General features: G+C 40.3%; 1 protein-coding gene across 1 annotated transcript in view; it reads left to right on the top strand.

Moving 5' to 3' along the window:
- The first annotated feature begins 4,995 nt into the window (after nucleotides 1-4,995).
- BMS1 (BMS1 ribosome biogenesis factor) overlaps nucleotides 4,996-23,363 on the top strand; it is a 43,898-nt gene continuing 25,530 nt past the window's right edge. The window contains exons 1-10 of the mRNA XM_063133161.1: nucleotides 4,996-5,072; nucleotides 7,608-7,840; nucleotides 9,875-10,065; nucleotides 11,487-11,566; nucleotides 13,385-13,573; nucleotides 15,090-15,232; nucleotides 16,961-17,082; nucleotides 17,575-17,771; nucleotides 19,098-19,237; nucleotides 22,255-23,015. Of these exons, the coding sequence (XP_062989231.1) occupies nucleotides 7,665-7,840; nucleotides 9,875-10,065; nucleotides 11,487-11,566; nucleotides 13,385-13,573; nucleotides 15,090-15,232; nucleotides 16,961-17,082; nucleotides 17,575-17,771; nucleotides 19,098-19,237; nucleotides 22,255-23,015 (1,999 nt within the window). The 5' untranslated portion in view covers nucleotides 4,996-5,072; nucleotides 7,608-7,664. The remainder of the gene's footprint in view (nucleotides 5,073-7,607; nucleotides 7,841-9,874; nucleotides 10,066-11,486; nucleotides 11,567-13,384; nucleotides 13,574-15,089; nucleotides 15,233-16,960; nucleotides 17,083-17,574; nucleotides 17,772-19,097; nucleotides 19,238-22,254; nucleotides 23,016-23,363) is intronic.

The following is a 23,363-nucleotide window of genomic DNA, read 5'->3' as shown; positions in this document are numbered from 1 at the left end:
ATACACCCCATCACCAGTCCTCAGTTCCAAGAATGAATTTGGACAAGCAAGAAGGTGTAATGCACCATTTTCATGCTAACCAAGGTGCAGTTAATGAGGAAAATAATTACACACAGGGCTCTCAGGGTCTGTATAGTGATCAAGTACAGTTGGAGAAACCTAGCCCATCATGGGATGACTTGTCTCATGCATCTACAAGTAACATGTCCTTGGGGTATAGTAGCAATGACACTGCTCCTTCCCCCTCTGAAGAATATGAAGAGGATTTTCAGACGCTGATGCCTCCGATCCATGCTCTTAATCAGCCGATGACTGAATATAATCCCCTTTGGCCTGAAATGGGAAATAATCAAATTGCAAAACCTTTGCAAATGCTGCTTGCAATTGACCATAGCCACCAGCAGGTTAGCAATCACTTCCTTTCTCCAAGCCAGTTTTCAAACTCCTACCCTAGTCACACATATTATTAGGAACATGTTTTATATTTGTGAAGTTGTTTGCATTGATCATTTTAGGCTGCAGGAGGTATTTATTAAAAGATATTCAGATATTTTGACAAATACCTAAATATTTTAAGAGGATCAAGAGCAAGGGGCTTTTTAAAGCATGGAATGCGTGGGATTGAAGTTTCCTTACGAAGTCATGCCACGGCACCAGCTTTCACATTGAGCCAAGCCAGCCAGAAGGAAGTTGGAGTCTCTTACATCTAAAGCAGCATTTGGGACAATATCAAGATTGCAACTTTCAGCCTCAAAACAGCTTGTTTGGAACAGATCAGAAAGACCTGTCTCCAAAGTTCCCCTTTCCTCTCGCTCTGTAGAATAGCAGTAGACTCATCAGATCCCAATCCATAGTTTTCATCAGCAAATACCACAATATAACCCCCCTTGGCCTGAAACTGAAAATCAATAAGTTGCACAACCTTTGCAAATGACCCAAACAGCAAAGCAATTACTTCCCCTCTGCACCCATTTGAAAACTGCTACTCTAGTCTTACATAACATTAGGAACAGTTTTATATGAATGTGTAAGATTCACTGTAAATGTGTTTTTGTATAGTAACATGTTTTTGTACATTTCCATTTAAACTGCAAGGTGTACTTTTAGCAAACTATTTTAAGAGGAACATGTGTATGGTCATTTTAAAGTAATGAATGTGTGACTGAAATTTTTATGTTTTCCAATGAAGTTCGGTCTTCAACTGACGTGCCAGGAATTATCTCGTTATTGCTCTCCTTCAGTTACTTCCCCTTTACAGGCCAAGAGTCAAATTCCAACCCTAGTCACATATACAATTAAATTGAAAGACCTTTGCAAATACTCTTTAAGAATATTTCTAGACCTGTAAAGTTTTTGAACAGGTTTATTTTTATTGGCTCTTTAAATTCTGTATCACTGAAATTTCTGCATAGAGTTTTTCAGTGAAGTTTCTTCAACTTGCATGGGATTATTATTATCTTGTTATTGTTCCTGTCCTGCTCATGAGTTTTCCAGAAACATCTGCCTGGGTACTGTGGGGAACAGGATGCTGGACTAGATAGACTTCCTGGGCACATATAAATGGGATCTTTAAATTGGCTTACCTCCTCTTTTTCCCATTGTTTGACACATGATGCAGCCGCAAAGTTGCTGCAGTGCCAATGTATAGCCCTGAAAATGCACATATTTATACCTTCAGTTATACGACTTTTCCAAAACCTTCGTGTTTACCCTGCTTTATCCCTTATGTGTCATGGGGGGTGGGGTGTAAATTTGGCTTTTGTGGGCGTAGCTTTGAGGGCAGGACAAAGTGATTTCACATCTTGCCCATTTCCCATCACACCTCTCACTTCCCATACCTTTCATACCTGCCCGTTTCTGCAAGTGAGATTCTAGTTACAAGAACCAATTTCATTGGAAATAAAAGGGGGTTAGGTTGGCAGAGCAGTCCACCTTTGTATTATATGGGTAGACAGGACCTCACATCACATAAAGTCCATTTAAAGGGAGAGCACTTAAGGGGGTAGAGTGGGCACTCGATTGTATACACCATGCTGCATAGACCGGACCACCATTTCACGGAAGAATTGAAGGGAAATGAATCGGTAAATGGGTGCGATCACCATTTGGGGTACCAAGATGTGCACATCCTGCAGATATTTACCTGCACAGATACAAAAGATCATGAGACCATTGTCAAGATTTGGCCCTCAGGGGCATACTTTCCCCAACATCATGGGCTGAACTTTCACATCATTTCATTTTATCTTCCTTAGTTCTTTAATATAAGTAAATCTCAGTATGTAGATTTTAAATTAAATGTTTAGCCATTCGGGCGTGCAGACTTCTGTACTGTTGGGTACATATATGCAGAGGTGCGCATAAAGAACAATACTTTAATCTCGCTCCAGAAGGGCTTGTATGACAGGATTCCCCCCTTTTAAATTGAAGGGATAACGCGCTGTAGCTGCTGCAGTATGATGATGTGGGAGGAGAATCGAATCACGGAAAATGCAGGTTAAAAAATATTGAGGCGCAATCCCGGATTCTTAAAGATGAGTGCCTTGTTTGATCCAACATTGCTCTTCTTGCGTTTTTATACAACTTAGCATATGCTTAATTGTTCTAGATGTGAAAGGTCAACTCTGCTGCTCATTGAGATAAAAATTCAATTGAAGTTATCATTAATGGCGGAGTCATCCTGAGGCAATCCAGTTCTAATGCACTCTAGTCTGCTTCTCTATGTATTTGATGAGCATTGTCTCCATGGCTGAAGCAGGTGACCTTGAATTTATTCATTATTTCCAGCTGAAAAACATTACATTTGGAATAGGTTAGCTAGACTCTATTCTACAAAGAAACATAAGCTTGAGTTCTATGGCTAATCTCATGCAATGTTTACATTCTAAACATTTTACACTTATAGAAAATGCAATTGCAGTTAAATGCAGGTGAGGACTACAGCATTAAGCACATGCTTGTTTTCTAAAGAAATCAGTTGGGAGTTAAAACAGCCTCCATATTTCCCTGGATCTCTACCCACCCCTCAATTTTTACCTATTGAGTCAAGTCACAGAAATCACTCTTGGTGCCCCTTGCCCATGTCTTAACTTGCTAATTTCACACATTTCCCAGTAAAAATATGCCTGGGCCTCCAGTGACAAGGATGGATCTAGGAGTACTCCCAAGCTACGCACCTGCTCCTTCAATTCCTAGACTCAGGAACCACCAGCCAACAGATCTGTCTTATCAGGATACAGCTTCAGTTTTTTAGCCCTCATCCAGCCCATTACAGTCTCCAGGCACTAGTCCTTTCACAGCCCCAGCTGACTCCGAAGACAAGGAGAAGTAGAGCTGAGTAACATCAGCATACTGATGGCACCCAACCCCAAAACTAATGACCTCTTCCAGCTGCTTCATATAGATGTTGAATAGCATGGGGGATAGAATAGAGCCGTGTGGTACCCCAGAACTCAAGGGGTGGAACAGGAATCCCCCAACACCACACTCTGGAATCAGCCCTGCAAGTAGGAGTGGAACCACTGTAACACAGTGCCTCCTACTTGCATCTCACAGAGCCGATCCAGTAAGATGCCATGATTAATGGTATTAAAAGCTGCTGAGAGATCCAGGAAGATCAACAGGGTAGCACTCTGTCTTTCACCTGGAGTAGGTCATCGGTCAGAGCAACCAAGGCTGTTTCAGTACCGTGCCCTGTCCTGAAAACAGACTGAAATGGGTCCAGATAATAAGTTTCTTCCAAGAATGTCCAGTTTCTTCGTTTCTGCCCAGCAAAAGGGGGTATTAGCGATGAGGCGGTAGTTCTCACATACCTCTGGGTCCAAGGATGTCCTCTTCAGGAGAGGGTGCATTACAGCCTCTTTCAAGGCAGCAGAGGCATTTACAATATACTAATTACTAAAAGGGGGTGAACACTTGTATAAAACAAAAGTTTATATAGCATGATAAACAACCATAAACAGTCATAGTACACATTAGAAAATCACAGTAAACACAAATCTCAACAGTATTTTTAAAATTGATATAAACTACTTTTAGTAGGCTTTAACAGGCTACTGGTGTGAATTAATCCTGTTTTTGCTGTTTACGTCTTCAGAATTACACCAACCATAGGGATAATGCTGTGGCCAAAAAGGCAGGGGTTCCAAACTTCATTCTATATATATCCACTTGAATGCTTAAAGCCCCACAGAAAAACCTCAGATTTTTTTCTTTTAACAGCTGGTGGAATTTCCTCTTCATCACACCAGTTAAAACTGCAGCTGCCCTGCCCTCTTTTAAATCTGGTCACTATTATAGCTCATGCAGTTTTAACTGTTGTGCTGAAAAGGGAATTTCACCAGGTTCTCCATATATACAAATGATATCTGCTGAAATTCCCTTTTCTATGCAACTGTTAAAGATACAGGAGCCCTGTCCTCTTTTTCATAGGGTCACCCTGGTTAAAACTGCAGCAGCCCTGCCCTGTTTTAAATCTGGTCACTCTAGTATAGCTCCTGCAGCTTTAACTGTGGTGATGAAGCGGTAATTTCACCAGGTTCTTCATATATACAAATAACACCTTCTGAAATTCCCTTTTCTATGCAACTGTTAAAAGATACAGGAACCCTGTCGTACTTTTCATAGGGTCACCCTATGAATTGCACGGGGTGGGACACTTTATCCTTCCCTAGTCCGAAGAGACGTCAAACGTGACGCCACTGGCCCTCTGACGTCATCGCCCACCGGCTTTTCCTATAGCACACTCCCCAACGTGGTTGCCCCTCCCCCAGATGTGTTGGACTACAACTCCCAGAATCCTCCAGCCGGCAGAGCTACACGCTCCTCGGATGGGTCAGATCAAGTTCAGTTTTGTACGCGCAGGCTCCTGTTTGCTTTTCTAGCTTAGGGCCCGGTTGCTATGGTTCCCCGGTCGTGTCACTAGTATAGCCTTCCTTCCTCCCCACGGAACCAACTGTCGCGGGCTGTTGTTTCCGGGAGGGTGGGGAATGGCACCGGACACTCCCAAGCACGCGGTTTCCTCCCTGGCTGCTCCTGAGGCACCGTTGGAGACCAGAACGAGGCTGAGAGATGTAAGCGAGGGCTGGGGGCAGTTTAGGTGCGGAGTATCCGTGTGGGCCCCTGAATAGAGAGGAGGAGGAGGAGGAGGAGGAGGGGGGGGGGGAACGGGAGGAAGCGCGTGAGGGCCTCTCGGGGCCCGAGCCGCAGGGTCTGCTTCTGTGACTGAGGCGCGGTTGTCCAGGATTGGGCAAAAGGCGGGATCATCATCATCATCATCATCATCATCATCATCATCATCATCTTATGACAGGAGTAATTGGTCCAGGCTATAGCTCAAAACAAAGCATTTCCCAGAAATAGTATGAAACGGAGCACACAAGTGAGCCCAGCCTCACACAATGTGAATAAAATCAATTATCATAAGCTAGGGTGACCCTATGGAAAGGAGGACAGGGCTCCTGTATCTTTAACAGTTGCATAGAAAAGGGAATTTCAGCAGGTGTCATTTGTATATATGGGGAACCTGGTGAAATTCCCTCTTCATCACAACAGTTCAAGCTGCAGGTACCCTGCCCTCTTTTAAATCTAGTATTGCTCCTGCAGCTTTAACTGTTGTGATGAGAGGGAATTTCACCAGTTTCTCCATACATACAAATGACAGCTGCTGAAATTCCCTTTTCTATGCAACTGTTAAAGATATATAGAATGTAAGCCTATGCGGCAGGGTCTTGCTATTTACTGTTTTACTCTGTACAGCACCATGTACATTGATGGTGCTATATAAATAAATAATAATAATAATAATAATAGGAGCCCTGTCCTTTTCATAGGGTCACCCTATCATAAGAATAAACTCTTGTCAACCATTTGTCACAGATACACGCCGTGAAGGCAAACGAAGAAACTGCTTATTTCCGATGGCTGGCAACCATTATTTTCATGATCCTAGTAATTTTTATTTTGTTGTTTTAAACGTTATTGGTTGCTACTTTTGGGGAGTGTATAGTAGTATTTTGTTATTTGTACTTATCGCTTTGTAAGTCGCCCTAAATGTCCTAAAACAGCCATCCCCAGCGTGGTGCTGTCCAGATGTTTTGGATTATAATTCCCATCATGGGAGGATGGGTATTGTAGTCAGAAACATCTAGAGGGTACCGTATTGAATACCTTTATTAAATAAGTCTTCTGACCATTTCAAAAAATCACATAATCATTAAGAACAAACAGACATTCCTTAAAATTTATGATTTAAGTAATTTATGATTTTAGGGGAAGGCTCCCCTAAAAGGTAGCATTAAAATGTATTGCATCATCATAGTACTATTCCTTGGCAGGTCGCTGCCCGTATTTTGTCTTTAGGAGAGAAGTAGGGAATGTTTTCTTAAAAATTTTGTTTGTCTGAGTTGCTAGGATTGCAATTTTCAGGTTTCATTCTTGTTCTTCCATGTCAAAAGAAGTTGCACATCTGAATGGTTGTTGCAGAAACCATTCAGATGTGCAAGCCAATTTAGTGAGAGTATGTCCTGTTGAATACAGTGGGCCTGACTGGCAAGTAAGCATGCACAGAATTGCTAGCAGCATTCCCCAGTGTGGGATTTTCCAGATGTTTTGTGCCACATTGGACTACAGTTCCCATCAGTCCCAGCCAGCAGGGCCAATGGTCAGGGATGATGGGAGTTGTAGTCCAAAACTTCTGAGGGGGTGCCAGATTGAAAAAGGCTTCTCTAGAGACTACACAGTTCCTGTAATAGGGAACCTGCCATTTCACTCCCTACAGGTGAGAAAGTTAATTTCGATGAGTAGAAAGCATAGGTGAAGTATATTTGACTAGTACATCTTTAGCCAGGAGAGTGAACATCCTTGCTTTTTAAATCGAATCAAGCTTTTGTATTATAAAATTAATACAGCAGGTAGCGATGAGAATTCAGCAAAATGTTAGGGGGAAGGCATTTGGACAGTGATCCTGAATGTGGAAGTATGGATTTTACAAATACTCAAGCTTTCTCTTGTTTATTTTCATTTATGGAGTGTGTATGGCTATATAATGAAATTCCACTTCAGTGGAATTGGCTGATAGCCATTATAGTGTAAATTCCAATAGTGGTGACCAGATGCAAACGAGAACAGGGCTCTTAATTGTGCATACATGACAATTGCTAACATTTATTCCTTTGCTGTTATTCTCCTAGGCAGAAGACCTTTGGAGATCAGTGAATCTTATACTTTCATGTTGTATTTGTTCCACTTTAATTTCAATAATAAACATAGTGAAAATAAATACTTAAGAAGAAATAATGTGGTAGCAGGTGACTATAAAGGGTAGTTTCTGTGTCTAAAATTCAGCCCTGCATCTAAAGACTGGAATGGCAAGAACGTCTGCCTGTTCTAAGACTGTACAGATGTCTTATTAATTTGTTTACATAGTACTAGCCAAGATCAGCAAAAATTTCACCATTTTCATGAAAAACAGTGTCAATCTATTGACGATTTCTATTGCATGTGAATCGGAACACGTATTCTGTTGGTGTTAGAAATATTGAAATAACTTGGCTTCTCAGTCATGTGATGATACATGCTATAAAGATATATATATTTATTTCTCTCAGTTATATTGGTAAAAGGAGGTCTTCTGTCAGAAGTTGTAGTTGAGCATTGGAAAAAGGATGGAAGAGAAGGACAAAAAACAGCATCGCAAGAAGCACAGTGGGCCAAAGTCTGGCAAGAAAAAGAAGCGTCATTTGAAAGATTTGGGACTTGAAGATGAGGAAGATGCCCGGAAGAGAAACCCAAAGGCCTTTGCTGTCCAGTCTGCGGTCCGGATGGCCAGAACATTCCACAGGTATGTTACAACTAAACTTCGTTATGCTAACAATATTTATGTCCCCCCCCCCCCCCGCCGCAAAGCTTTATTCCCTTTGAAACTTAACAATGTCACATACGGCATTACCAGCTTCAGATACTGTTCTGCAGCTAAGTTACTAATGATATAACAGCTTGAGCTTTCTCCAGATGTATCCTCAGGACAGATCTTTCTCTGTCTGGTGTGATGCTTGCATTTTTGTTACACGTATGTCCTGCCTTCAGTGAGATTAGAACAGTGTTCTAGCCTCGTAGTAATCCTGTGAACCGAGTGGCCAGCTGAAAGCTGTCCAGTGAATGGGGTGTTCCACATCCAATGCCCAGCAATGTAGCCAGTGCATTGTACTAGTTCTAATAGTAGTGTATAGATAATTTTCATGTTGTGGGACATGGATGGATGCAACTAATGGAATTATTCTGTTTGGACTCAGTTCAGCAGGCTGTGATAGTAAATGGTGAGATTCAACGATGGGTGAATGATTTGGCTGAACAAATGTGATTATTCTTGTGTTTCTCTTATCCACCCAAAAGGCAAATCACTGCTGATTTGTAGATCTTTGTAACTTTTAAAACTAGTACCTGTGTTTGCTTTTTACTTCCTTCCTTCCTCCTTCCCTCCCTCCCTATCCCTTTTCCTTTTGCGTAATACAGAAAGTCTTGTTATTGATTTGATGTAAGTTGCCCTGGGGGCCTTTTCAACTGAAAAGTAGGATAAACATGCTTTAAATAAGTAAAACAGACTGCAGCTTGTTAGACATTGTCATCCTGATCATTACTTTAGAAATCAAAAGTATGTTCTCCCTTTCATCAAGGAACGTCTCAGTGAGCCACAAAATAATAAAATGCAATATTTCTTCACACAGCACATAGTTGAACTACGGAATTTGCCATCACAAGTTGTAGTGATGGCCACCAATTTAAAAGGGGGTTGGATAATTTCTTGGATGAGACGACTATCAGTGGATATTTCCCGTATCAGAGGCAGTAAGCCTATAAACACCAGTTGCTGGGAACATGAGTGAGAGGGTGCTGTTGTACTGTGTCCTGCTTGTTGGTCCTTGGTTCAGCTGGTTGGCCACTGTGTGAAAAGAGTGCTGGACAAGTTAGACCTTGGTCAGATCCAGCATGGGTCTTTTTATATTCTTAATGCCCCCCCCCCAATCAAAACTAAAATAATCCAAAAATAGTCAAATACTGTCACCTCTGGCTGTTGTCACTCATGCGTCAGACTTCTAAATTAAACTACTGCAATGTGGTCTCTATGTGTGTGCACCTGTGAAAATGGTTTGGAAGCTATAGGTGTACAGTATGTAGCTATCCTGCCTGTCCTTTCCCTCATATTTCATCTTTTTGAGATAGCTGCACTGGCAGTCAGTTGAAATGGGCTCGCAAAGTTTTGGTCTCAACATTTATAGCCCTAAACAACTTGGGTCCTGATTATCTCAGGGAACACCTTCTCCCTTAAAAGTGAAATGTTAAATCAATATGCGCAACTTTCCTTTTATGTGTTATTGACTTTAGATTTGTTAGTTTTATACATAATAGGCTGTTTTATACATAATTATGATTTAGGGATACGAGAATGAGCATATCCATTCCTTGGGCTTGTGCACTCTCTGAGGATGAGCTTAGAAGCCTTCAGTGTTTACTATAAATTGCAGCTTGCTGTGCCATCCAAACGCTGACAATCAAACTCTCGTAAAACTTAGTTATGATTAATGGAAATGAAATAACTTCAATCGCAGTTAATGAAGCTGGCTTGTTTTCAGTAATCATAGTTAAAGTAAACCATAGTTTAGGGTTGGACAGCACACTAAACTGCAGCTAGTGTAAAGCTGAAGGGGAAGCTTCTGATCTCCTTGTAGCCATGCTAAGGGTGTAGAGGGGAGTACTTGAATCGGGAGGCTAGACTTACTCTTCTAACACAAAACCATGGATTATTGTTTTATCTTAATGCAACCATTGGAATTATGTTGTTGCTTTATTATTTAAAATAATCCTTATTCTTAAACAGGACTCAGGATTTGAAGACAAAAAAGCATCATATTCCAGTGGTTGATCGCACTCCGTTAGAGTCTCCACCTGTGGTGGTGGTCGTAGTTGGCCCTCCAAAAGTTGGAAAGAGCACCTTGATAAAATGTCTGATTAAGAATTTCACAAGACAGAAGTTGGTTGAAATCCGAGGTCCTGTAACAATTGTGTCAGGTAAGAAGTAACAAACACACACAAGTCGGTGTCAGTGTGTATGTTTGCGTTTAAGCATTTAAAACTATCAATTCAGACATCACATTAAACAGGGGATGGAAACTGCCCATGCAGCCACCATGGATGTCCTGCCCTACATACGTGCTGCTGCCTCTGCTACGCAGGGCATGTGAGGAGAGACATCTCCACACATTCTATGTAACGTCAGATCCAGGTCCTTGCCAGCCCACCAAGGAGCCCAGTTCTGGGAAACCGCAGAGCCTCTTTGTCCACCTATTTCCCAGTCCTGTTGGGAAACTGGAGATATGGAGATGACTGTCTCATGCACCCTGTTTCCCAGCAGAATTGGGGGGCCTAACAGCCCACCAAACGATTGTTTGTTGGGCTGGTCGGAGCAGATTCTGCTGGGAAAGAAGACATACGGGGAAGACTCTCCCCACACACTCATTTTCCAGCTGTGAATGTGCTGGCAAAGAGGGCACGCAAGGAAAGTTATTCCTGTGTGCTTTCTTTCCCAGCAGCATCGTAAAGTGATCTGGAAAATGTGTGTGTATGTGCATGTGTATGAGGGTGAGTGTATACATACAGGTGCCGCCAGGCCAATGCCAGATGTGACTTTTGGGCCCATACAAGTTCCCCACTACTACTCTAAACCATGTTTGTTCCTTACCATAATTCAGAACCCAAACCATCCATGGTTTATTTATTGCATTTCTATACCACCCAATAGCCGAAGCGCTCTGGGTGGCTTACAAAATTAAGACAATTCAAAGTATAAAACAACAGTATAAAACCATAATATAAAATACAATATAAAAGCACAACCAAGATAAAAACAGCATCAATACAAAAATACAAATTTAAAACAGCAAAGTTAAAATTAATTTTTAGCTTCCAAATGTACAAGAGACAAACCATGGTTGCTTCTCTGCTTGTGGGGATAGTATGAATACAGGCCAGTTGAATGTTCCTGGAAAAAATGCTTCACAGCCCAGATGCTGCTGCCGCCAAAATGGCCAGGCACTGATTGGTACCCACATCACCTCCAATAGAGGAAGCACTTGTCACAGGGCCTCCAATAACAATCCCATAGATTGGGAAGGTGGTCCTTCTATATTGGCTGAAAGTCATGGGTATAAGTAATTAGAGGAGTGCTTTCGAATGAACCCACGTGCTATGCATTATCATATAAACTATAATATATTTTAATAAACCAAACTAAGCCAGAACTCCTTGGATTTCCCTGCTAATATATCTAATTTTGTCAGGGCGTCAGTTGTCACATAGTGGCAAGAGTTGATTGTATCGATCAACAAAAGAGTTGTAGTCCTACTAAATATAATCGTTTAACCCATGATTATTATAACAGAAACATACTTTGTAATAAAATCGATCACATCCTACTTTCCTTTTGTTTACAGGTAAAAAGCGTAGGCTAACCATAATTGAATGTGGATGTGATATTAATGCAATGATTGATTTGGCTAAAGTTGCTGATCTGGTAAGTTGTATCAATATATGACGAGGCAAGTTTTCTTGATATAAAATCCATTATCGGGGTGAGTGGGTAGAAACCTTGCACAACAATTGCAAGATGCTACCTCATCATGTCGCTCTAGAGTTGGGTTCTATGAACAGTTGCTATAGTGTGTAATCCTGCACATATTAAACAGTAGTTAAGTACTTTAATTCCATAAACCTAATTCCTAATAGATATATTGAGGATTGCAGCCTTAAATTTGAATCCTAAATTTTAGCTCTGTGAACAAAAGGCGCTTCTATTCAATATGGCTTGTTGGACTGAAATTGTTACACCTTAACCAGGCACTATATTATAGCTAAGCCATATTAATCTATTACTCTTTTGTTTTGTTTGAACAATTCAGTTGCTTTCCAGTTGGAACCACTTATTTACCTTTATTTATTTCGCTACCCATGATTCCATGTTAAACCATTAGTATTGAAAGTGTGGCCAGCTCTGTTCAGACAATGGAGGTACATGCCAGGAAGATGGAAACAAATGGTCTTTTCTTTTGTGAATTATGGCCTCATAAGGCCCAGTGGAAAAAAGAGACAAAGTCTCAAGATGTAAAAACGACATGGTATTATTCCTTGAAGTAGCCCAACATGTTTCAGCCCAATACCATATATTTGATGCCTTCTTCAGGGCCTTAGCAAAAGAAGAGAGAGACAATAGAATACATAAGTATACGTTCTTAAAGGAAATGTTTTAGTGTTTCTGATTAAATGTTATGTATACACACTGTAGCAAGGCTTATGCATACTTATACTTTTAAAAAAATAGCCTGCAGAGATCTCTGAAAGATAGGTCTCCAAGATAAACTGTTAAATGCAGTAGATTATATATGTTAAGCCTGATACATTTCAGCTGTATCCATATTTGTGCTGCATTCTTAGGGAGCGTCTAAAAATTTTGTACTTTAGAAGAAAGGAAGAAAAAAATATCTCTTCATTAAAGTCCCCAGGGGTCAGAATTTTCAACTTTAAAATCCACTTGAGTTCTTTTCTCAGTAGGATTTTTTCCATCATCTGTGAAGTGTTTCTTTAAGGCCTGAAAACTAATATCCTTTACAGATTGTGCTCTATAAAATGTCCTATCAAAGGGATGCTTTGTTCTTATTTCTAATATTGCAGGGATGTTATTACCCTATCCATAATTTGAGAGACCTGGATGTTTTCCCCACAAATGGAGAATAAAATATTATTATTATTATTATTATTTACATCTTGAGACTTGGTCTTTTTTGCCCCACTGGGCTATTTTGGATGTTCTCCAGTTTGGTCTGACCCCCACAAATTAAGTGCCATACTATTATTTCAGCAAACCTCGCCCTCCCCTCCCTTTTGCACTTTTTGGATTCAGTAGGAACAGAGTTGTACTACTAAAAGGCTAAGCTAAAAGATTTTGCAACAGACAAGGTTGAAAAACGAGCCTATTTTTAGCTACATATAATAATTCCATGCATTTGAATATACATGTATGTGGGAAAGGTTACTGCAATGAATGGAAAGGATTGATATTATTTACTGCAATTAGCATGTTTTAGTTGAAAGGGGGAAATGCTATTTATCATACAACTTGCCTTTTAATTTGATCCAAGTAATCATTGTTTATTTTTAGATCACAATACAAATTGTTCCCTCTGTTAATTTTTCCTCATAATCTGATTGAAAAAAATCCTTCCTCCTCTGGAACAGCCAATTGAGAATTATTAATTTAAAATGATATTAAAGTTGTTCCAGTTCATTGTTGGCACATTCATTTTTCAACTGCTTTCTTTCTATTTTTCCGTCTCAGGTTTTGATGCTTATTGATGCCAGTTTTGGATTTGAAATGGAAACATTTGAATTTCTGAACATTTGCCAGGTTCATGGCTTTCCCAAAATCATGGGCGTTCTTACACACTTGGATACCTTCAAGAATAACAAACAGCTCAAGAAGACTAAAAAGAGATTAAAACACAGATTCTGGACTGAAGTGTATCAGGTATGATATTGCAGTAACTTTGAATAAAGGAATTGCATTGTGAAATGTACCTAAAAGATAGGAAAACACAAATGCTCACAACATCTGGGTGGATTTTGCAATTGTATTTAGAATTGTAGGCACTGATGCTACGAGGATATATTGCATTTCTTTAGTTGGTTTCTGCCACAACTTGATTTCATTCCATCCTGAAAATCTGTTGTGATGTCTTGTTGTTCAATGTTTATTCGTTTGTAAACATACTTCAATTTTATTTGGGGAGGAAATTTCATCAGGCAGCAGTACAGTGCTTGGTAATAATCCTCCAACAGTGCAAACATTTTTTTGTGCTCAGTGTGCATTTCAGTGCCTGCATGATTTCACTGTAGTTGCGCCCTTTGCGTTGTATTGTAATCTCGACAGTAATTTATGTAATTCTATTTATGCAGCACTGTGTGTTATGTGCACTTAAAAATAAAAATTAAAGGCAAGAATAGTTGACAATGCAGCGTACTGGCTTCTGCCAAGTTGTTGAGTGTGCCTGCTGGACCCTACCACCAGACCCCTTTCTTGCCTATTTGCCCACTTGCTTGTCCGCTGCCCCTTCCCCTCATCTCTGCTGCCGGGAAGCCTCTCAATTGAATGCTTCCTGCTTCCTCGTTGCTGTGGTGTCTCAGAAGCAGCAGTGGCAGGTGAAGCAGTCAGCCAGCCCACCAGGCAGGAGAAGTGAAGGCAGGCAAAGTGGTGGCAGGGTGGGGAAAGCTGTGGTGGCAGGCAAAGCAGCAGTGGTGGGTGGGTGGTGGGAAATGTGGGGTGAGGAGAAGAAAGAAGGTCAAGAAAAGCTTCTGTTTGTTACGGGCAAGGAGTTGGGCAGGAACTTCACCTTCTTGCTCACTGAAAGTCTTAGTCTACCACCGCATGACTTCGGAGGCTTCATTGGGTATTGTCAACACAATTTGAAGTGTATCTTTTCTGTAATATGTGATAGAAAAAGATCAAGGTGAAACTAAACATTGTGCTCGTCAGAGGACTGCTGCTGCAAATGTCCCTGTCCCCGTGGATGTGACATTTGTCTCATGTGTGATGACATTATGTTGTCTGTTTTCCAGCCAGTAGTTTGGAGCACAGGTGGTGAAATATACAATGTAGTGATGTTGCTAAGCATTACGGGGGAGAGGCACTGGGATTGGATGGGGATGCTGATTTGAGCAGCAACCTTGTTGGTCATAATATGTAATCCTTCCTGAAATTCTCAGAAAGCTGAACTTTGCTTTCAGTACCATGTTCTGTGCTGTTTCCTGTCCTTGCATAGGGTTGCACATCTCCTTACATTTATTTTGAGAGAAAATCCCAGAGTTGCTGGAAAAACAGTTAACAGTGCAATCTTTTACATGCCTACACAGAAGTAAGCCCTGTTGAATTCAGTGGGATTTACTCCCAGCTACGTGTGTATAGGAATGCAGCCTAAGTGTAGTGTCTTGCTTTAAGTGCAGAATATTTGTGTTCTGTGAATTAATGGTTTTATTTGTGGATTTAGGGTGCCAAGTTGTTCTATCTCTCTGGGATGGTCCATGGAGAATATCAAAAACAGGAAATCCACAACCTGGGGCTCTTTATTTCCGTTATGAAATTCCGTCCTCTTACGTGGCAGACATCTCATCCATATGTTCTAGCAGACAGGTGATTTCTGTTCGCATTTTTCGTGTTTCCCTTGAACTGTCCACAATAGTAGATTATTTTTTAATCGTATGAAAATAGTGGTTTTCTCTAATGTTTGATATTTGCAGAGGGAATATAGTTTAATTGTTTTATTTCAGAGTCTGAAAGTGAATCAGGCTAATAGAGTAGTCTCTGCAGCAACTTCAGATCCATCGATCAGTGCACATTTTACATTGGGGAAAGTTTTTGAAGGTGTAGAAGCTGTCTGCATGCTGAAAAGCTATGTTGGAAGTAAGCTGGGAAGTATGAATGTTTAGCTGTAGATAGTGAGATCCTCAATTTATCAGCTCATATCCTACGTTGGACAAAGATCTGAAGATTATAAAATGCTTAAAATTGTAAGTCTAGAGAAAATTCATAGTCATTAAAATCCTGTTAATGTCAAGCTTTAAGTGTTTGTATTGGTCCTGCCAATTTAGATGGTTAGATAACCATTATTTATTTACTTATAGTTATTTGTAGTTTGATTTTCAGGATACAAATCCTTCCAGGTTGCCTTACAAATAACATCACAATACTGTGTATTGTGTTTTTTCAAAATATGTCAACCGGGATCCTTCCCACAGTGCAAGGGAACAGTCCAGCTGCGACAGGCCATGAGGTCTTTTTGGCTGGCTGGCTGCCTCCTCTTCCTGGAATTCTTGCCATAGGCCAGGTGTTGATGAATGCGCCTGTGGGCATGGAGACATTCCAATGAGAATAGGCTTTGAAGTTATCTTTGCCTTGTTCAAGGTGAAAGGGATGACTCTGCTTCATGTCTGGAGATAAGAGAACTTTTTTATGACATGCAAATCCTGTTCAACCAAGTTCTCTAAATACTGTGTATTTTAAATACTCTACACACAATTCTTTGTTTTTGAACATGTTTTTTTCTTACTGTCTTTAAGGGTGTAATTCCATGAAGTAAGTTTTCTAAGATAAAAGTACATAGTAGGTTTTTTTCCCCCAAACCCAAGGCACTAACAGAAGAAGAGAGATCTTACATAAGCATGGAATAAAATAATAATAATAATAATAATAATATTTCTTACCCGCCTCTCCATCCTGATCGAGGCGGGGAACAACAAGTATAAAATACATAAAATATTGATTAAAAACATAGTATACATTGTTAAAACGTCCAAAAAAACATACTAAAAACGTACTAAAAGCATCATAAAATTCCACTGGATAGGCCTATAGTCTTCCATTGTTGTGTAAAAATGGAAGTATATGAAATGGTTTTGGAGGCAGTAGGAATTATTCTACTGTGGGGTTTTTTCTCTCTTTTTGTTTTTGGTGTCAAATTTACAGAAAATAATTTGGAAATGAAACTTTCCTGGAAAACTTGTACTTCTCTAGTTTTGTTGCCCTGGTGTGTAAAAAATTGCTGCTGAAGGCTAGCTATATATATATATTAAGTTCTTGGCTAGCGTGTTTTTTGCGGATGACACTTAAGACTATGGTTCAATTCAGATGATGTTCCACACCAGCAGCCATGGGATGTTGTTGGCATGTGCAGAAGAAGAGTGCATAGTAACATTCAGATTCATGGCAAGAATAACGAGAGACCATTGAAAAAACGGTAAAAGTTGGAGATGCTTAAGTAAGGCGAATTTATAGTGCCAGGTTAGAATATGCATAACATTTCCCTCTTCATTCTGAAAATATAGATAACTTGGTTTTGAAATATCTTCTTACGTTCTGTAGGATGGAAGACTTGACAAACCCAGAAGATATCAGAGTTAATCCAAAGTGTGACAGGAAAGTTTCACTTTATGGTTACTTAAGAGGAGCACACTTGAAAAACAAAAGCCAAATACACATGCCAGGTTGGAGATAATCACTTGTTAAATATTTTTGTTTCTTACTGTACTTCGTTGTTGTCAAAGAACTGTTTTGTATTTTAAAGATTTGTTAAGAATATAATTTAATCCAATGGTGCTTTACATGTAGCCCCTTCCTGTATTCTCCATTTCGCTCAGCTGTTTGGTGGGGACAATAATCCAGCCCCTCAAGAATTTTGTTTTTTTTAAAAAAGGGCTTGCAACAACCCTTATAAGATCAGTAAATAATACTATCCTATTATTGGGGGTCTGAGGCCGGAATAATACTATACCTTTGTTGCAGATTGGGGGGCTGAGGCCGGAATACTTAAATTCTGAGTAAACAGACATGGAATTGTGTGAAATAGGGGTACAGAACCTCATTATAAGACATCTAATCCATATAGTGCTTCACTGATACGAAATCACTATTATGGTCATTTTGATGTCTACATGGTTAATTTATAACTATTTTGACTTTCTTTCTCTACCCATCAGGTGTAGGAGATTTCACTGTGAGTGATGTCAGCTTCCTGCCAGACCCTTGTGCCCTTCCTGAGCACCAAAAGAAACGCTCCTTAAATGAGAAGGAGAAGCTGATTTATGCCCCACTGTCTGGTGTGGGGGGTTTAGTATATGACAAAGATGCAGTTTATATTGACCTCGGGGGAAGTCATTCACATCAAGCTGAACAGGTAGGGTTTAAGGCTTACTTCATTATTCCTTAGTAATGGAGTGCTAATTGTTGTCCAGTATTGAAGAAATCATCTCTAACCACTCTTTTTAGTCTTCTTTCCCCAGCCTGTTTGAGGTTTTATTTTTCTTGCATAGAGATAATGTCTATGTAGGAAAACACATACATACTATAATGTTGTAAATGTGGCATACATGACTGGTCTTTTGCATGCCATCAAGCATGCATTATGTGTACTGGAAGAAAGGTAGAAATATCTAAAATTGTCCTTTGTTTTAGCTAACTGGACCAGTGGTGCCTTTGGCATGTGTAAGATCAAAAGGAGTGACCTATATTGTGGTAGTTCCTCTTTTTCCATGTGGATTTTAGTTGTGTTTTTGTTAATACTCTTTTAGCATCTCTCTCTCTCTCTCTGGAGGAATAAGATAAAAATGTCCTGTTGAAATGGTTACTTAAGTCCTGTGTTTTTGTACTATTGGAACTTTGGAGGAACGTTTTCTTTTGAATTAAAGATGGAGGCACATTTCACTCTTGACACTCCAAACAGCTTACTTTTAGAATGTGTAAGACTAAAAATAATCCACCTACTCCCCGTGTTTCAAAATGACATTTCTGTCTGCCCTTCTGTTTGGAAGGATGCCTGCCTTAGAGCAGTAACTCGTATTGACATGCAATGAACTGTCTCCTCTCAAGTTTGGTCATCTGACCCAGTCATACCATATGCAGACGTGCGCCAGAATTATTCTCTTAGGATGTCACTCAGTGTGGATGGGTGTTTGGGCTCTTAGAAGCCTTTCATTACTCAATTTAATTTATCCTGGTACATAAGTGTTTCTCTTAACAGCATACTAGTTTGGGAATTTACTGTCTTAATTCATTAGGCTCTGAATTACGGCCTTTACCGATTTTTGTGAGCCTATGACGTTGTAACACTCCTTTCTCATAACCATGGTTAAGAAGAGATGAAGAGCATTACATCTGCACCAGGGCAGTGGTAGTATGCATTGAAGAATTTGGCTCTGTTTCTAGCTTTTGCTTAATATGTGAAATTTTCTGTTTTTATGATGGGCATGTGTAAGTGACATATGTTTCTTTGTTTGTCTGAAAACGTTTGTGATTTCTTTCTTAAACATTTGACAGCATTTGTTTTTGAAATTGACTGAAGGGAGAATAAAATCCATTCTTGCCCAGTCCCTTTTAGCTTTTTTATAACTAGTACACTTCTCAAAGACTGCTAGAGCAGTTCTCTGTGAGAGAGCTTATGCGAACAGCAAAAGAGATTGGTGTTTTTTAAAAAAACCTTACTGAAACAATTTTCTTTTGTCAGGAGTATGTGAGACCAAATCATGAATTAGTCCAAAGCCTCATCTCCACACACTCAACCCTTGATGCCAAGCTGGCATCAAGCAAAGTCTCTCTCTTCATGGATTCCAAACCCCTAGGGACTGAGGACATTGAAGACCAAGGGTAAGTTGCCGTCAAATGAAGGCAATGTTTCTTGGTTACAGAGAAGAGTAGTTCAGAGAGCATTTCACTTCCTTGCTATTTGCAACTTCGGTCATCCTACCAAACACAGGTCCTGATGAGACCAAGGCATCCTTCAGGTGCATGCTGGAAAAGAGAGAACACGTCTCAGGAAATAAAAGCAAAAGACAACTTATTTTATTCATCAAAGTAGTCCTATGCATTTTAGCCCTGTGGGATATATTTCAGGGTTTTCTTCAGGGGATATAAAAATATGGACAGTACAATACATTAATTTGCGTCTCTATATATGAGCATTTAAAAGATCATACTAGGCTATATAAGCATGCTAATACTATGTCTATGTGTACTTACTAAAAATTCGTAAGCCTACAAAGGTCTCTGAAAAGATATCTCGAAGAATAAATCCTGCAACACGTGACAAAAATTGTAAGAGTTTTTAATATATTTTCTTTAAATCTTTTCAGCTGCACCCATAATTGTACTGATTTGATTCCAGCTCTGCAAAGCTCTGCACCTAAAATGGGGAAAATCTAGCCCTTCATTGAGACCACATTTTTTTCGGCCTTAAGATCCATTCTAATTCTTCTTTTATAGGATTTGCTCATTATCCGTGTTTATTACAAATATATACGTAGGATGACATAATGTGAAGATCGTGCTATTCACACAAAATACCACTTGTAACACCAGCAGTATGATTTATTTTATCCAGGATCTCATACTACATGCTGGGGAAAACTTGAATAATATTAGAAATCTTTAAAAAGGCACTTCTTTGATAGACCACATTTTAGAGCAAAATCGCTTTATAGAGGATATAGGATTTGGGGCATTACAAAAACTCCCCACGGATAATGAACAAATCCTGTAAAAGAAGAATTAGAATGGATCTTAAGGCTGAAAATGTGTGGCCACAAAGAAGAGCTGGATTTTCCCCTGCTTTAAGGTGCAGACCTTTGCAGGTACTCCCTACATAAACATAGTATTAGCATGTTTCTGTAGTCAAATACAATATTTTTAAATGTTCATGTATATAAATGTATTTTACTGTATTATATTGTCCATATTTTATAGCCCCTGAAGACAGCCCAGAAATATATGCCATAGGGCTGAACTGCATTGGGCGTCTTTGAAGAATAAAATTGTTCTCTCTTTTCCATTGGGTTATTTTAGATGTTCTCTAGTTTTGTCTGACTCAGGATCCTTCCAGTGCGGCCATGTAAGAGCTGATTTCTGATGTGATCCCATGGGGCTGTAAGCTATATATGTATGATGCAGCCACATGTGCAGGGTAGAAGCATTGGTCTTTTTCACCTGAATGGGCACGTACTGTGCTGATTGTGTGGGAAAGGCCCATGTTATGTATTGCACCCATGTGACTGTAGGATGTGTATGAGTTTTATATCAGAAAATTTGAAAAGTCTAGCATTTACTCCAAGCATGTAGCCTGTCTTCCATAGTAGAGAATAACTTGTAGTGGTATTGGCTGTAACAAAAGGACTCAGTAGGTATATAATAATAATAATAATAATAATTCTTACCCGCCTCTCCCTTTGGATCGAGGCAGGGAACAACATTAGAACAGGAATCAATACATCTTAAAAAATCATAATTTAACATTGATCTGGATAGGCCTGCCGGAAAAGGCTAGTCTTTAAAGCTGCCTTAAAATTACACATAGTGTTAATTTTACGAATCTCCTCCGGCAGGCCATTCCACAATCTGGGGGAGACAGAAGAAAAGGTCCTCTGGGAAACTGATGTCAGCCTAGTTTTAGCTGACTGAAGTAAGTTCACCCCAGAGGACCTGAGTGTGCGGGGCGGACTATATGGGAGAAGGCGATCCCGCAGGTAACCTGGACCCAAACCATTTAGGGCTTTAAAGGTGATGACCAACACTTTGTACTTTGCCCGGAAACTAATTGGCAGCCAGTGGAGTGATTTTAATGTTGGTGTAATGTGGTCACCCCTAGGTGTACCGGTGACCAACCTGGCTGCCATATTTTGAACTAGTTGAAGTTTCCGAACTAGATACAATGGTAGCCCTATGTAGAGCGCATTGCAGAAGTCAAGCCTTGAGGTTACCAGCGCGTGCACTACTGTCTTTAGGTCTTCTGACTCTAAGAAGGGACGCAGCTGGCTTATCAGCCGAAGCTGATAGTAGGCACTCCTGGCCGTCGCATCTATCTGGGCTGTCATTTGGAGCGACGGATCCAGGAGCACCCCCAAACTGCGAACACAGTCTTTCAGGGGGAGTGTAGCCCCATCCAGAACTGGCTGACACACCTCCAAACCTAGGTCAGAGCCCTTGACAGCAAGCACCTCTGTTTTGTCTGGATTCAGCTTCAGTTTGTTTTTCCTCATCCAGCCCATTACTGCCTCCAAGCATTCATTCAGAGGAGACACACTATCCTTAGCTGATGCTGTTATTGAAGGTATAGAGAAATATATTTGGGTGTCATCAGCATACTGATAGCACCCCGCCCCATGCCTCCGGATGATCTCTCCCAGCGGTTTCATGTAGATGTTAAACAGCATTGGGGATAGGATGGCACCTTGTGGTACGCCATACAACAGCTCCTTTTTTGAGGAGCAACTATCCCCCAGCATCACCATCTGGAATCTACCTGAGAGGTAGGACCGGAACCACTGGAGCACAGTGCCCCGGATTCCCAAACCCCTCAGGCGTTCCAGAAGGGATACCATGGTCGATGGTATCGAAAGCCGCTGAAAGGTCCAAAAGTACCAGCAGGGACACACTCCCCCTGTCAATGCTCATGCGGAGATCATCCACTAAGGCGACCATAGCTGTCTCAACTCCGTATCCTGCCCTAAAGCCAGTTTGAAATGGGTCTAGAAAATCTGTATCATCTAGACCAGTAGTTAGATTAAAAAGTCTCTAGTCTCACACCACTGGAGTGTACTTTTCAGTATCTTTATTTTTGAGCTTTTCCTGAAACTTGATTTGATGCTTCATCTTTTTGCTTATTTTGGAAGCATTTTTGCACTGCCTAAAGAAGAGAAGAAAATGGACCCCTACACTGGGAGAGTACGTCGGAAAGCACTGTTCGAAGATGAAGAAAATGAAGATGGAGGAAGTGATGAGGAAGATGAAGAAATGTCTGTGGATGACAACGGAGATGAGAGTGATGGTGACAACGAGGAAGGAGAACAAAGTGATAAAGGTTTTCCAGATCAGGAGCTGGTTTTGAGATCATCCAAGCAACTGAGAAAAGACGACAAAGAAGCAACACTCACGGAACTGCCAGCATTTGCTGACAGCGATGACAATCTTGAGATGAGTTCAGATGAGGAAGAAGGAACCGGTCTTGGTGGGACCAGAGAAGAGGCAGATGGAGATGGACAAGGAAGCGACGAGGAGGGGGTTAATGATTCTAGATCTACAACTAGAAATACTGATTTATTTAATAGACCTTTGCACTGTGAAACAGACAAAAATGACCAGGAGTTCAGAAATACTAGAAACCTGGGTATAAAGGTGACCCCTACAGATTCTGGAAACGAGACAGCTGAAGAAGCACCGGCATCTGACTTAGAAGAATCCTCCTTGGAGGAGGAAGGAGGATCAACGGATGATTCTGATAGTGAAGGATCTGATGGGGAAGCTTCCCAACCACAGAGGGCTGGAGTTAAAACACATAAATCGAAGTTGGTAAAAAATGAGGATGATGTTGAAGAACTTTTGAAAGAGGAGGAAGAATTTAAAGAAGCTTCTGACTTTTCTGCAGACACAGCTGGTACGTGCACATGTCTCTCTTGGTATACGTGATAAGTTTAACTGTGATTTCCCCATTTCCTTTTAATGGTATTGTCCATTTTCTAGAAAAAAGAGCCATGTATGAAACAGTTTACTTAATGATTATCAGCCAAACAGTTTGAACACTGATGTAATTCAGTTCCATTGCTGTTCATTGCTATTCAATGCTTTTTACATATTACCTTGCCGTTTTCTAGTGTGAGGAACTATAGCTGAAATTCTGTATGTGCTTAGCTGGGAGTAAGCCCCACTGAACTCAATGGGATGTGTAGATTTGCACTGTAAACCATACATATATTAATTTTATTCAAAGCATTTTATCTTGCTT

This window comes from Elgaria multicarinata, chromosome 8, assembly GCF_023053635.1.
Source record: "Elgaria multicarinata webbii isolate HBS135686 ecotype San Diego chromosome 8, rElgMul1.1.pri, whole genome shotgun sequence".
Classification (NCBI taxonomy): Eukaryota; Metazoa; Chordata; class Lepidosauria; order Squamata; family Anguidae; genus Elgaria; species Elgaria multicarinata.
This window is presented reverse-complemented; position numbering and strand designations above follow the sequence as displayed.